Genomic DNA, 16,124 nt, shown 5'->3' with positions numbered 1-16,124 from the left:
ACAGCTCTCTATTCAAAATGAATGATCAATCAAAGAATTACTATACATTTAATTAGCCTTTACAGTTACAGAACACAATTAGAACAATGACATTATGCCGCACCCAGTAGAGGAATTGCAGCTGGTCCTTGGCAAACCCGGCTTCTTGGAACCAATTCACCAGACGAGACTGTCCATATTCGCAAGCTGTTGCACACGAAAGGCTTCAAAAGCATCTCAGCCGTGTACCTCTCCAAAGGGTCCAATATGAAGCACTTCCCCAAAAAATCCTTAGCCTCATTGCTTAGCCTTTCAGGGATAACCGGAATCTCAATCAGAAGGCCCCAGTCATCTCTTAAGTCAGTGTTTACATCCCAAAACTCCATCCCAGTTAACATCTGCAGAACAGTGCAGCCTAATGCCCAAATGTCGGCCGGCGGCTCCTGAATGTTGTGAAGCGATACTTCTGGAGACATATACAACTCAGTGCCATTTATATAATCAGAACGCTTCATCACATTGTACTTGTCAGCCCTCTTTGCCAGCCCTAAATCCCCGATTTTCGCCACGTAAGATCCAAACCCGGTATCATCAGGACCGTCGCGCACTAGCAATACATTGGCGGGCTTAATGTCACAGTGCACAAAACCCTTTCCATGAATGTAATTGAGCCCCTTCAATAGTGACTGCGTATACCTCCTTACGTGCAGTTCATGCAACCCGAAATTCTTGAGTTTCTGAATCCAATCCTCTACGGTTCCTCTTTGAGCATACTCCAAGAAAACGTTGAACAACTCCTCACCTTCAACATCTTTAGTCACATCGCTGCCGTAAGTGTCAAGGATAAAAGGGCAGTTCTTGAATTTCTTGAGAAGTCGACTTTCTTTAACCAAGTCGGCAGATTCCGAGAGCATCGCCGACTTCACGGCCATAACCGGCGGCAGTTTGGAACCTGGTTTGGCCGGACTAGCCAAGAAAACCGTCCCGAATTGTCCTGCGCCGAGGAACCTTTGTCGAACCCACCGTTTGGTCCGACCGACGTTGCCAGAATCCGGTTCTTCCTCCTGGATTCTTTTCCTCTTCTTCTCGAGCTTTTCCATGGCCTTAAAATAGTCTGATGCAGTCATCACTGATTAGACAGAAATGATCAAATAATGAACTCAAAACACAGAAAGTTTGATTGAACTGGTAGGGTATTTTTGGGGTTCTTATATATCCTATGCGAATTAGGGTAAATGGTTTATCCTATTCCTATTGGTTTATGGATTACATAAATTTAGAAATTCTTCAGCATTAAGGTTTTGATCTTGAGCAATGTTACTACACGCACCCAGGGGCCCGGTGGGCCCCGTGCCCCCCCCCCAAAGATTTTCAGAAGAAAAAAAATTAATATATGTATATAGTTTAATATTATATTAATATCATATTTGTATTATAAATTTTTATATTATTTTTTCTCAACTTAATCTGAAGTGCTCATGTACTCTTCTTTTATTTGTTTTTTTTTTATGGCATTGTTTGGGGAGGTACACATTTGACCTTTTAGTAATATTATATAATATTTTTCTTTCCTAAATTTTTTTGACATCAATAATAGAATTTGTTACAATTAAAGATTCATATTTTCTTATTACTTAAGAATTTTAAATTCAATAAAAAATTTCTAAAAATATATAATACAAATCTGTGACATATGGTTCAGACAAAAAAAGATGTGACACATATTCACTGATGTACTTACTTTTGTTGTTAGCATTGATTGTACCAATTGAGATTGCAAGTGTAGAAATAGTATTTTCTGCTATGAACATTGTAAAGACTTGTTTGGCACCAGAAGTGTAGAAATGGGTGACGAGTTTATGAATGATTGCTTGATTTCATATATTGAGAAAGACATATTTACTAGTATAGATAATGAGACTATCATGCAACGATTTCAAAATATGAAATCTCGAGGACAAATCATTGTAATAGATAGAAATTACATTTAAAGATTTTGTATGTTTTTATATTTTTATTTTTTTGTGTGCCCCTGAAAACCTAAATTCCTGGCTCTGTCACTGCCCGCACCTATATTAGTGATGACGATAATTGTCCATTCCCACAAAATTTCAGATAAACCATAAACGATAGTTTAGCCATTTAATTACCAACTTTTACTATTTCAATTTTATCTCGCTCTGTATTCGTCTAAAATGTTTCACCAGTTTAGATAATCAGTAGAGCAAATATTTATCTTAAAACCCCGTCGATATGATCATATGATTATCTTTATCTCAATAAGTATGATCATTATGCTGCTTAGAGCAAGTTCACCCGTAGTCAAGAAAAGACAAAGTCGAGAAGTCAAGAATTCGACCGGTCAAGTTACTATTCACTACCACTGGACATAGGTTTACACCCGTTGTTTTTCTTGCCCGGTCAACACTGTTCATTATTATATAATTTTAAGGGGGTCTCGAAAATCGACTTTTTACACATACATAATTTGGGAAAACTTCCTTCATGAAAGTTATAGAGATCGTCGAATCGATCTCGTGCATATATGGAACGAAATATTCGGAGTTCGTATGAATTTATTATGAATTTTTGAAATCTGTAAATTTTCTATAGATAGCAAAAAAAAAAAAATTTCTATTTTATTTCAAAGGACGAAAATTTTTCATTTTTTCATTTTCCCCCCCCCTCCGGTTCTCTCTCTCGCAGCAGCACCAGACCTGTTGTTTTTCGTCCGACCCGACCCAGATTTTTCTCCGTCCTCCGGCGTCCTCGGGCCAAGGACCCGGCCCCCCCCCCCCGAGGTCACCTCACCTCGTCCTGCCTCTATGTGGCGTCAAACCACCCAGAAGCTGCCCCCAGGCTGAGATCGAAGCAACCCAGCGGAGCAAATCGTCCGGCCGCTCTGTGGCGTCAGTCGAGCTGCCTTTGCGGCGCCACGCGTCATGCGTTCGTGAGCCAGTCGCTGCCTTCAGCGCATCGCAGTGGAGGGTCTGGTGATGACGTCGCCCACGTGAATCCTTGGGCCGAGCTGGCAGCCCCTCTTCCCCAGTCAAGAAAAATGTCATTGTGTTGCCTTTTTTCTTCCCCTCAGTCAAGAAAAGCCAATAAATGGCTGGTCAAACTTTCACCGGTGGAGGACCAACTTTGCTTGTGACCGGTCACCACGTCGGTTTTCCTTGCTTTTGCCCGGGCAAAGTGCAACCGCTGCACTTGCTCTTATTAGAAAACTTATGCAGCCCACCGCCTCGTATGTCGTCCGCCGTACACACAGGCATCTACACGACTACACTCAACCACGCATGTCTACATCACATGGCCTAACAACTTGTCCATAATAATTGATCGCGTTCAATGCTACATACATATATATATATATATATGCATATATGCCTTAATTTTCTCTACCTATAAATTTTATGGAGTACATATATTTTTTTTTTTTTTAGAATAAGATAATATCATTAATAAACGAAAAGATTACAACGCATTGGAATAACCCGTTAGGGTATAATACCGCAACACATATTCCCACCATGATCACTAGCTACGGGTCCGTCCCTATAAGAGACATCCATGAGCCGAAAGAGCCCAACCCCTAACCAAGTTTTACGCCCATAATTGCTGGCTACAATAGAAGTTAACCAATCCCGAGTATCACGATACGACCTCGCCACCAACATCAAGACGAACTGCTTCACCCTCTTCAACACCGTGTCCCAAAACCAGACCACGTGCAAGGGCAATTCACCATCACATTGATAACCAGAAAGCACCGGCAATTTAACAAATAGTCCCCGGGGAGAACACCAAAAAAATGGCACAGCAAGAACAAGACTCCCAAACCCTAGCTGAAGTGAGTAGGGACTTATTATCAGACCTAAAAAACCAACAAAGAAAATCCTAAAAATAACCGAAAAGACACTAATGCAATCAACTTTACTTCCCATTGAAGCCACCAACAGCAACCCAGAAATTCTCACCGCCGGAGATATGTAAGCAACTGCAGCATCCCTTCCACCAGTTCCTTCGTGCACCACCAACTCACCACTCACCCAGCAACCCCAGCCTTGCCAACCGCCCAAAGACGCCCGACCTTGAGTCTTAAACCACCAACCAAGATCGGCCCCGAACCACCTCTGCCACCAACCCTCTCCACCTGCAAACCGCCACCCAACCTCCACCCAAGATCCATTAGAGGATGCCCCAAACCACCTACACAGCCACCGTAGAGAACTCCATCCCCGATCAAGTGCCAACACGATCCAACCCATGGTTCGTGTTCCAATCGGATTTGCCCCGCTGCCATCCAAAAAGAAGAAAAACTGATCACAAACTCCTTACCTACACCTACCATAACACGTTGGAGAATATCCCAAACCCGTCCGGCAGCAGCCACCTTACCCCGCCAAAGCCAAAGGCCCGCGTAGGCACAGGGACGCCGCCGGACGAGCAACCCAGCAAACCCTAGATGCGTCAAGTTTTTCCTCCGATTTTTGTGGAGCAGTTTTTGTGCCCTTAGGCAGAGTTTGACTGACTTAATTTATTATAGAGTACATATATTAATACTCAATCCACTTGAAAACTTAATGGATTGACAATATGCGCGCCTTTGTTACTTACACTTCTACTTAATTGGTACATTTGTACATTCAGTACATATACAAACAATTCCTTACTATTGAATTGTGCGAATAAATTGTTAATCACTTATTTTATATTTGTTTTTTTTTTTTAGAAGAAATCACTTATATTGTTTTAATTTGAAGGAAAAGCAAAATCACATTGCTTCGAACAACTTCTTGAGCAGACAAGGCCAAACAAGCAATTGGCGATCATTAGTGAGCACGTTATAAAACTCCTCCGCTCCAACATAAGTTTACCAAGCATATGTATTATTTATGTGTATATCTCGTCTAGTCTCCGGACACACTCTCCCCATGAGAAAGAGACCTCGCAGGTCTAGATTCCACGAGTCCATGAAACATGACTCGTTCATGTTCGTAGCTAGGGACAGGTTAACTGGCCCACGACCACTATTGATCCTGTTGTTAACCCCCGACACATGATCCTTCAATATTATGGTCGCAACCTAATGACCATAACCTAAGCGCAGCCTCCTCCTTATCAAACAATTCGCCTGACATTTAGGCTTTTATCTGCCAGGGAGTGGGAGACTCCGCGGAGGGCATAGCAAAAGGCCCACCCAAAAGGGTCTAAAGCGCGTGCCCAATCAATATGCACCGCACTTGCGCTAGTCATGCTTGATATACGCTAAGCATAATTAGCAACAGATACGCTTAGTCATGGCATAATCTCCGAGCTATCCGCTCATGCCTCATGGCATACTTGAGCTCTATGCTCAACCCCATGACATAATTTCTGAGCTTTACACTCACGCGTCATGGCACCACCCCTTAGCCATCTGCTCATGCCTTCTCCTACCATTAATGGAATATTGAATTCTTCTACCATTGTTGTTCCAACAATTGAGCTCCTTTCACCTTCCATTAATGCAACCTAACAATAAAACTAACATAAATTTTGATCGCCGTCTTTGTTTCGGGGACTTGATTCCTTGATCCTACATATATGTGCATCATTATATGCATCTTATGCACCATCGTGCATCACACATTCACGCATCATATGCACCATTGTGCATTACGCATTTACACATCATACGCACTTCATATGCTCGCATAACTGTGTGCATTTTTGACTCATGTGTCATTGTCGAACACACTCGAAATCATTCACATATATGCATCATCATATGTCCGCTACATATCACATGAGTTACACGGCATAACAATCATTCTACATGCACATGTTTTTTTAATTTTATTTTGTAGGTGCTCTAAGCCATTTGAGGTCACTTTTCCCACGTGACACCACCTTCGCAGAGAGGCACTTCTTGCTTATGGAATTGGGGGACTAGTAGGGTCATCGCCTGGATGTCACTCATGCTTATTGACATTAAGATTACAACTCCCCAACCAAGAAGTTCCTCTTACTTGGAGACTTCAGAGACTTGTTGATACCTCTAGTATTAACTATGTCACCAATCATAATTGACACCCTTTTAGAGGGCCCACGATCCATGGTGGGACCCGACCGCAACTTGGATCCTGAAAACCAACATACGAACTACTTAGTTATGGTGGAAGTCGGCCAAGACTACACCCGGAGGCCACCCTCCCGGCCACACCAAGTTGCTTAATGAATAGCCTCTTTGTACATTAGAATAGCATTTTTGTATCCCACATAGAAGATGAGGGAAATGATATAGCCTCTCTTACCTATAAAATGAGACTCTCTCCCCCCTAGATAACATTCATTACTCTAGTAGAGTATTTCAAGTAGATGTAGTGGTACGTCTAAAAGATGCACAACTTAAACCTTGCACTCAAATATCATCGTTGGTAATATAGTGATCAAGCAAGGGTCATTACCCGCTGAAGATTGTTCCTAAACTGCTAATCAAATGTCACAAACTACTCTAAACTATGCTACTGAACAGTTAACGAAAATAAATTATTTGACTAACCTAGACTCGATGGAATTTTCTGAAAATTTTACAGGACACTAAAGACACATTGAATAATATGTATAAAAAATTTCAGAACAATCGGAGTTGATTTGATATATGAAATAATTCAAGTAAAACTGAACACAGAAATATAACAAAGCAGAAACAGATTTATAACTTTAAACTATTGATAGAAACAAAGCTAAGAACTCATTCTCCACCACCAAACATACTCAATCATATCAAAGCTCAGTTATGGAATCCTAATTCTCAATTGAATTTACCCGAAGTTAACTCACAAGCTCGAATTAACCCATTACCCTTTCTTAGTTCCTCGTTAAGTGAATACAAGCTCACCACTTAATCTATTTCTGATTATGTAACCTAGACACAAGCTCGCTAAGTTTAACATATCAAAATCATTAAGCATTAAAAGGGTTTGGATAAATCTAGGGTCACAAGTACGTTGGTAGTCTTGCTAAACCTAGGGTTTGAGTCACATGTAATTCAAGAAAACATTTTGCTACTCAATTGGAATCAACACACGACATATACGAATCTAGTGTTACTCCTAGCATTAGAACCCTAACCTATTCATTTAGTTGCGCACCTAAACAAACAAGCAAAGATTCATCTTGTAGACACGGTGAAACAAACACTCAATTGATAATATAGAAAACCAAAAACTGAATTGTTTTCAATATGAATTGAACATGTTTGGGGCTTTGAAATCGCCCCTAGCTACAAAAGTATTTAGCTAGACATAGTCATGAATTTGTTGAAAGCATACATCAAGAAAATTGAAAAGAAAAATAGCGATGAATGAATGAGGTCAGATCACGGCTAGAAGATGCAGAAGATGTCGTTCTCTCCTCTTGTGCGGCAGAAGACGTACGTTGAGTCCACGTCCCCTCTTTTTTTGCTTAGGTTAAGAGATTTTCACTTCTTTTCCTTTTAGGATTCAAGTAGCTTCTCCTCTAAGATTTCTAATAATTTTCACCCATAAAAATATGTCATATATCTCTAATAAACAGAGATATTCAGTTAATACTCGTCGGTGGGCTTCTAAAAGGAATTCGGGCCTCAAATCATGGATTTCCGTCAAAGTGTCAGATTCCCGGACTGCCCGACCTTGCTGTACTAAATCGGCCATAACTTCTTGTAGAAAAATGATATTAACGAGCCGTAAAAATATTCGGAAACTAGACATCCAAGGCTTTCCATCAATATAAAGATCACCCTCTAGTTCCTTCTGAGCTGCTCTCAGTTTCATGTCGAAGTTGACTGATCTGCACAGGCAGATTTACTGATTTAGCTTCCTTTCTTCTACTTTGCTCCATAACACCTACAAAATATAAAAATAAAGTAAATGACTCAAATAGATAGAAAACTAGCTAAGAAAACATGAAGAAATCAACACAAAATCATGTACATTTATGAGCTTATCAAATTCCCCCACACTTATTTTTTGCTAGTCCTCGAGCAAAACAAAATAAACTAACTGCTATAACAAAAGACACGGACCTAATGTCTTCCAAACATCTCAGAGAACTTATAATGCCCACTAGTATGATCAACAAAATTCAAGCAGTCACATATCAGAATTCACAATTTCACTTAAGAGCTAATTTATTTTGATAACCATAGTGCTAAATTTATAATACATGAACAATCAAACTAGTGCAACAAAGGAGAACCGACTTATTCATGGGTCAAACATGCGTCAACTTAATTTCTCACAAGGATGCTCTCAATTTCTTTTCTCTCATGATTTTTTGACTTGATGCGTGAGCATAAGTTTTCACTCAAGTTATATGTGAGAGGAATGATGTAATAAGGCAAACAAATAGCTCACATATGATAACAAGAAAGAAAGCTTTTTCTGATATATTTTTTTTATTATGATCCCATGATTGGAATGCCAAAACTCGGATGAAGGCCAGTGACACCATATGCTCATCCCTCTGCACAACTCTCCACAAATCGAATGCACAACTTCAAAGATCAACAAGGTCTTTATTCAGGGTTGTAATGGGACCAAGGGTTAAGGTTAGAAGAAAGAAAGGATAGGGATTAACAAAGATCCTAAAGAACCTAGTGGAGCACTAGAAGAATGTAAGAGACAACAAAATCTTTAAACTCCTCAAGGTGATCAATCTTCGAACACATGAAGCAAGCAATTTTTTTCTTTTCCTGGGCCAGATGTCATCTTCTTAGGCCTTTGCTTCATTCTAAATCTTTCTTCTAACACTTGTGAAATAGGACAAAGGCCAAATTTTCTTGAACAGGCCTTCAACTCAAAATAAACTCCTTATTCACAAAGGGGGGGCTAAAATCCATACACACTTTTTCTTTTTCTTTTTTCACTTTTGTCGTATACTTTTTCTTTTCTTTTCGGCATACATATATTTTTTTATGGACAAGTCTTACCCCCACACTTGCTTACAAAAGTACCTTGAACATACATATATCTCTAAAAATATTTGCTCCACTAATTCCTTAGGATAGGGTAATGATACATCTATACTAAGCTTAGGGTTAAGGAATTTGTGGTGATGAAACAAAAGGCTTAATGTAGGCTCAATGGGGTTAACTAGGGGATTGCACATCTTGTGTGCATAAAAGGGACACAGGTTAGTTTGGCTATAGTGGTGATTCTAGTGCCTTTATCCCTTCCCATCCATCATGCAATTCAACCATCCGCTTCAAGAGGCTTTGGGGCAAGTTCTAGCATTTGTCCTTATAAAATATGCAAGTCGAATCCGAGTCTCAACCAAGATGAATAAAAGATGAGATCATTCAAAATCCTCGTCAAGAAAATAAGATGATTCTACACTAAGCACTCAGAAAAGAAATAGCACATATACAGGATCAAAAGCTCACAAGGGTTTAAATCAAGTTTAACCTGTCATAGCATGCATCCATCAATTCTCAAGTGTTACATTAATCCAACCATCAATGTATATAAATCAAGCACAATAATCATCAAAATCTATTAACAATTATTTGAAATCAAGAATCTAACACATGCCTGCAATCCTTTTGTGACCAAAATATAAATCCGAAAGTTCATGCTCATCATAGAGTTGGAAGACTCCTAAGACTCATTGAAAAATAAAACCTAGAACTAGACTCTTTTTTTTTTTTAATTCTTTTTTCATTTGTTTTTTTTTTTTTTTTGATTGAAAATAACAAAAAGTTTCAAATTCCTTCCCCCCACACTTAAACTAAGCATTGTCCTCAATGTTTGATCTAGATATAATCATGCAATGATATAGTTAAGTATAGAAGGAAAGAGAAAACACAACAAAAACAAAATAGTTAAGAAGAGTAGAGAATGCTCCCTCTTGTAGACCTCCCAATGCTAATGATCTTTGGATATCAACCTCAAGGCTATAAGTCTAGGGCAAGCTCTATGCCAAATGCGCTCCAAAGATACTCCAATAATGCTCAAAGTCAATAGGAAACATCACTTTTCACAAACTGATTTCAGCTAAAACCTTGCAGCATCCCTGTTTCCGAGGTTCATAGCTCATCCAGTAAGAACCGGAATCCAAAGGTTCCACTTGGAGATGAATGTTCATAGTCAGGGCTTTCCATACATATGTGGCACGCATTCCAACTCCAAGGGATGTATGAACTAGAGACCTGCAAAGTTAGCAAAAAAATTACAGAAAACTGGCAAAATGCTGACAGAATGACCTTCATCCATTCAAACCTGAATACCGGAAGTTACAGGGGTCACATTCAGAAACCCTTTGGTAGGAATGAAGTAGACATCCCGGGCTTCAAATCCATATAAGGTTTGTCTCATTTGGACCCCGGGAAGTATCCCCTGTTTTGCACTTTATGTGGCTCTGATGCCCAGTTTTCTGCTTCTCTGTTCCGACCCTCCTGTACTCAACTGAAAACTGCAGACGCTGTGAAACTTGAAATTTGGATCTGCCAAAGCCATTAGAAAATAGACACCTGGGGCTTTTGATCCATATATAGTACGTCTGTTGGTTCCAAAGGAGCTGTGAACGACATCTGTTCAAAGTGGACTGAAATCTGGGCGTCAGAAAAACTGGTTTGATAAAAAGTGACTCCTCTAAATCTTTCTCAACTATGAGACCTGCACACACACACAAAAACATAAAACCGAACAAAACAAGAAGCAAAGAAAGAGAAGAAAAGAATAAAGAAAACAACCCTTAGAAAAATACCGCAATCTTCCTCCTTCATTCATTGGGTTGCCTCCCAAGAAGCGCTTGGTTTAACGTCCTCAGCCTGACGGTTCCAAGAATCAATCTTCTTGTGACACTGGTTCATGAAGGGGTACTAACTCCACATTTTGCATCACAAAAGGCTCATAATAGATCTTGAGTCGATGTCCATTTACCTTGAACACTTTGCCGGTTTTTTCACTACGAATCTCAACCGCACCATGAGAGTAAACATTAGTAATAACAAAAGGACCAACCCAACGAGAGCGCAACTTACCCGGAAACAATTTAAGGCGAGAATGGAAGAGAAGAACTTTTTGTCCTACAACAAAAGTTTTCCTTGTGATCATTTTGTCATGAAACGCCTTTGTTTTCTCCTTGTATATTCTTGAACTCTCATAGGCATCGTTGCGTATTTCCTCAAGCTCATTCAATTGCAGCTTTCTTTGCTCACCAGCAGTTTCCAAGTTCATATTGCATCGCTTCACCGCCCAATATGCCCTATGCTCCAGCTCAACCGGAAGGTGACACGGTTTTCCATAGACCATTCTGAATGGTGACATCCCAATTGGTGTCTTGTAAGCTGTTCTATATGCCCATAATGCATCATCAAGTCTCAAGCTCCAATCCTTCCTACTAGGATTCACGGTCTTTTCCAAAATTTGCTTTACCTCGCGGTTAGAAACTTCTACCTGGCCACTTGTTTGAGGATGATAAGGCGTTGAAACCTTATGTGTGATGTTGTATTTCCTCAACAATGCCTCGAATGATCTATTGCAAAAGTGACTCCCTCCATCGCTGATGATAGCTCTTGGTGTTCCAAATCTAGCAAAGATGTTAGATTTAACAAAATCTACAACAACCTTAGAATCATTAGTCCGAGTGGCTTTAGCTTCCACCCATTTGGAAACGTAATCAACAGCTAAGAGAATGTAAATGTTACCATACGAGGACAGAAAAGGTCCCATGAAATCAATGCCCCAAACATCGAAAAGTTCAACAACAAGAATAGGAGTTTGCGGCATTTGGTTTCTAGCACCTAAATTACCTGTTCGTTGACAACGATCGCATGACTTGCAAAACTCAAATGCATCCTTGAACAAGGTAGGCCAATAAAATCCACTCTCAAGTACCTTGAGAGCTGTCCTTTTTGCTCCAAAATGACCACCACATGCATAGGAGTGACAAAAAGTAAGAATAGAGAGAAATTCAGAGTTAGGTACGCACCTTCTTATCAATTGATCTGCACAATGTTTCCATAAGTACGGATCATCCCACACATAATACTTGGCAGTCTTAGCAAGCTTATCCTTTTGAGCCTTTGTCAAATCATCTGGAAACTTCTTGGTTACTTTGTAGTTGACGATATCTGCATACCAAGGCTCCAAAACTTCTAAGTGAAAAAGCTGCTCATCCGGAAAGCTTTCATGCAAAGGCAATAGATCCTCCTCTGCGTTTGAACCATTTACAAGTCGGCTTAGGTGATCTGCTACCACATTCTCACTTCCCTTCTTGTCCTTGATTTCCAAATCAAACTCTTGTAAGAGAAGCATCCACCTAATAAGCCTCGGTTTTGCATCCTTCTTTGTAAGAAGATACTTCAAAGCTGCATGGTCAGAAAACACAATCACTTTAGTACCAATTAAATATGAACGAAATTTCTCTAAAGCGAAAATAACAGCTAAAAGCTCCTTCTCTGTAGTTGAATAATTCAACTGAGCATCATTAAGAGTCCGAGATGCGTAGTAGATAACATGTGGAAGCTTGTTCAAACGTTGGCCCAAAACAGCCCCCACAGCATAATCAGAGGCGTCACACATTAGCTCAAAGGGCAAATTCCAATCTGGAGGAGTGATGATAGGTGCTGTGGTTAACAACTCCTTGAGTTTCTCAAAAGCTTCCCTGCATTCTTCATCGAACTCAAATGCCACATCCTTTTGTAACAACCTGCATAAGGGTCTTGATATTTTCGAGAAATCCTTGATGAATCGCCTATAGAAACCTGCATGTCCAAGAAAAGAACGAACCTCTCTCACACTTGTGGGAGGGGGTAAGGAACGTACAAGATCTATTTTTGATTTATCAACTTCTATGCCCCTAGCAGAAATAACGTGCCCTAAAACAATACCTTGATCAACCATGAAATGACATTTTTCCCAATTTAAAACAAGGTTAGTTTCAATGCAACGATTAAGCACAAGAGATAGATTGTCTAAGCATTTATCGAAAGAATCACCATAAACACTAAAATCATCCATGAATACTTCTATGATGTTTTCGACAAAATCTGAAAATATACTTACCATACATCTCTGAAACGTTGCAGGAGCATTACAGAGTCCAAAAGGCATCCTCCGGTATGCAAAAGTCCCAAAAGGACAAGTGAATGTCGTCTTTTCTTGATCCTCCGGAGCAATAGCAATCTGATTGTAACCTGAATAACCATCAAGAAAGCAATAATGAGAATGACCAGCTAACCTTTCGAGCATCTGATCAATAAAGGGTAGCGGAAAGTGATCCTTGCGAGTTGTTGTGTTTAATTTTCGATAGTCAATGCACACCCGCCACCCAGTTTGCACACGTGTAGGCACTAGCTCGTTGTCTTCATTCTTCACAACCGTGATACCAGATCGTTTAGGAACTACCTGCACTGGGCTCACCCACTTGCTATCTGAGATGGGGTAGATCACACCCACATCTAGCAACTTTAATACCTCCTTCTTCACCACCTCCATCATGACAGGATTCAAACGACGTTGAGCTTCTCTTGTTGGTCTTGAGCCTTCCTCAAGAAGTATCCTATGCATGCAAGTTGCCGGACTAATGCCTTTTATATCTGCTATGCTCCATCCAATAGCAGTCTTGTACTCCTGGAGCACACGAATCAACTTCTCCTCCTCCAACTCCGTGAGGTTTGAGGCAATGATCACGGGTAATGTTTCTTCCTCTCCCAAAAATACATATTTCAAGTGATTCGGTAATGGTTTAAGCTCTAACTTGGGGGCCTGAATCACAGAAGGCAACAACTTTTCAGTAGACAAAGGAAGGGAAATAAAATCATTAGAATTACCTCTAGACCGTGGCAGTGACTCAAGTGCAGCCACGGTTTCCTCAATATCCTCCCTCAAATCGATGTCCCTTTTTGGGTTCTTGAATGTTTCAAACTGCAAACTTTGAGAGATGGTGGTTTCCAATGCATCCTCACTTATGACTTCAAAGAATTTCTGAGCTAAATCATCAAGAATGTCAATAGAAAAACAAGAATGCAACTCACTGGGATACCTCATAGCTTCAAAGACGTTGAAGCTTATTATATCACCATCGAACTCCATTGTCAAAGTTCCCTCATAGACATCAATTTTGGTTCTTGCAGTTCTCATGAAGGGGCGGCCAAGAAGGATAGGTGTAGATGTAGATGAGGGCTCCTCCTCCATCTCTAACACATAAAAGTCTGCTGGAAAGATTAAATCATTTACCTGCACCAAAACATCTTCCAACAAACCCTTGGGATATGCATTAGAACGGTCAGCCAATTGAATAACAACACCATCTTTTTTTAGTTCACCTAGACCTAGAGTTGCATAAACTGAATAAGGCATGACATTTATAGACGCACCTAAGTCTAACATAGCACGCTCAAACCTGGTGTTACCCATTGTGATGGGAATAGTGAAGCTACCGGGGTCCTTACACTTGGGTGGAAGTTTTCGTTGAAGCACTGCTGAAACATTCTCACTCACCTTTACAGTTTCATTCCCCTTTAATCTCCGCTTGGTAGTGCAAAGTTCTTTTAGAAATTTGGCATATTTTGGGACTTGTTTTATTGCATCTAAGAGCGGTATGTTCACTTGGACTTTTCGAAATGTTTCCAAGATCTCCTTTTCAAGTTCCTCTTTCTTTGATTTAGCAAACCTACGCGGAAAAGGAAGACATGAAGTAATCAAACTTGGAACTACATTACTAACCTTAGAATCTCTTAAACCTGTGGGTTTAAGGGCTGCCTTTGATGCATTTATGTGATTAGGGGGCTGCCCTAAAGTGTCCAAGCACTCATGGTTGTCCTCCTTTGCTACCGTAGCTTCTCCTTGCTCCTCCTCATTATGCATGGCTCTCTGAACTCTCTTTTGCCCTCTTGGCTGCTCCAAAACTTCTTTTCCACTTCTTAAGGTCACAACACTAGCATTCTCAAACCCCCCTTTTGGATTGATCACAGTCTGACTAGGGAGCTTTCCTTGTTGGTGTTGTTGTCCAATCATGTTTGCTAGTTGACTCACTTGACGCTCAAGATTCTCAATAGACCTATCTGTTTTCTGTTGAAAAGATTGTTGAGAGTTAGCTAAAGAAGCAACTAAATCCTCAAGAGACTTACTTGGAGCTTGTTGTTGAGGAGGAGGTTGATAAGATGTTTGCGGTCTAGCTTGATAGAATCCAGGTGGGCGGGTGTAATTACTTCCTTGAGGTTGCAAAACATTGTCATTGTTGCTCCACTTAAAATTTGGATGATCACGCCACCCCGCATTATAGGTATTAGAGAATGGATCATATTTCGGCCTTTGTTGCCCTTGAAATCCAACCGCATTAGCTTGCTCAAAACCACTTTGCTCCATCAATGATGGACATGTATCAGAAACATGTCCCACCATTGAGCACACACTGCATACTTGCTTTGGCGCTATCACAACCTGTTTTACAAGATTAGTTAAGTTAGCTAATTGTAATTCAATATTAGAATTAGTACTTACCTCTTTGACGCTCTTAAGTGACAGTTCATCTCTCCCTCCAAATTGTCGAGTATTTTCAGCTATGTTCTTTAACAATGCTTTAGCAGTAGCTTGAGTCTTGTCCATGAATGCTCCCCCACTTGCTGCATCAAGCATCACACGATCTGTGCCACACAATCCTTCATAGAAATATTGTATGAGAAGGTGCTCCGATATTTGATGATTAGGACATGAAGCAACCAAGCACATGAATCTCTCATAATATTCTCCAAAGGACTCTCCATGCATTTGTCGGATTGCACATATATCCTTCCTTATGCTTGCAGCCTTTGTGGCTGGAAAATATTGCTCAAGGAATGCTTGTTTCACTTGATTCCATGTGGTGAGTGATCCGGAAGGTAAATTGTAGAGCCACTCCTTAGCCTTACCCTCCAATGTGAATGGGAAGGCCCTTAACATGACATGGTCTTCATGGACAGTTGCTGGCTTCATTCCTGAACATACCATATGTAGCTCCTTAAGATGCAAGTTGGCATCCTCTGTTGAGAAGCCATGGAACTTAGGCAAATAGTGAATCATGCCAGACTTAAGCTCAAATCCTCCATCCCCATTCGGATTTGGATAGGTGATGCACAATGGTTGTTGTTCTACATTAGGAGTTGCCAACTCCCTCAAAGTACGGTTAGCCAT

General features: G+C 40.3%; 2 protein-coding genes across 2 annotated transcripts; both read right to left on the bottom strand.

The window, feature by feature from the left end:
- Positions 1–92: 92 nt before the first annotated feature.
- Positions 93–1,106, bottom strand: LOC112184820 (mitogen-activated protein kinase kinase kinase 20). Its single transcript, XM_024323054.1, has one exon. The coding sequence runs from the start codon at positions 1,104–1,106 to the stop codon at positions 93–95; it is 1,014 nt and encodes a 337-aa protein (XP_024178822.1).
- Positions 1,107–10,793: 9,687 nt separating this feature from the next.
- LOC112184819 lies at positions 10,794–16,124 on the bottom strand. The gene is made up of 4 exons (XM_040513547.1): positions 15,456–16,124; positions 14,442–15,395; positions 11,937–13,499; positions 10,794–11,441 (listed from the first exon to the last, which is right to left on the bottom strand). The coding sequence occupies exons 1-4, from the start codon at positions 16,122–16,124 to the stop codon at positions 10,794–10,796; spliced, it is 3,834 nt and encodes a 1,277-aa protein (XP_040369481.1).

The sequence above is a fragment of the Rosa chinensis genome, chromosome 2 (assembly GCF_002994745.2).
Source record: "Rosa chinensis cultivar Old Blush chromosome 2, RchiOBHm-V2, whole genome shotgun sequence".
In the NCBI taxonomy this organism is placed as follows: Eukaryota; Viridiplantae; Streptophyta; class Magnoliopsida; order Rosales; family Rosaceae; genus Rosa; species Rosa chinensis.
This window is presented reverse-complemented; position numbering and strand designations above follow the sequence as displayed.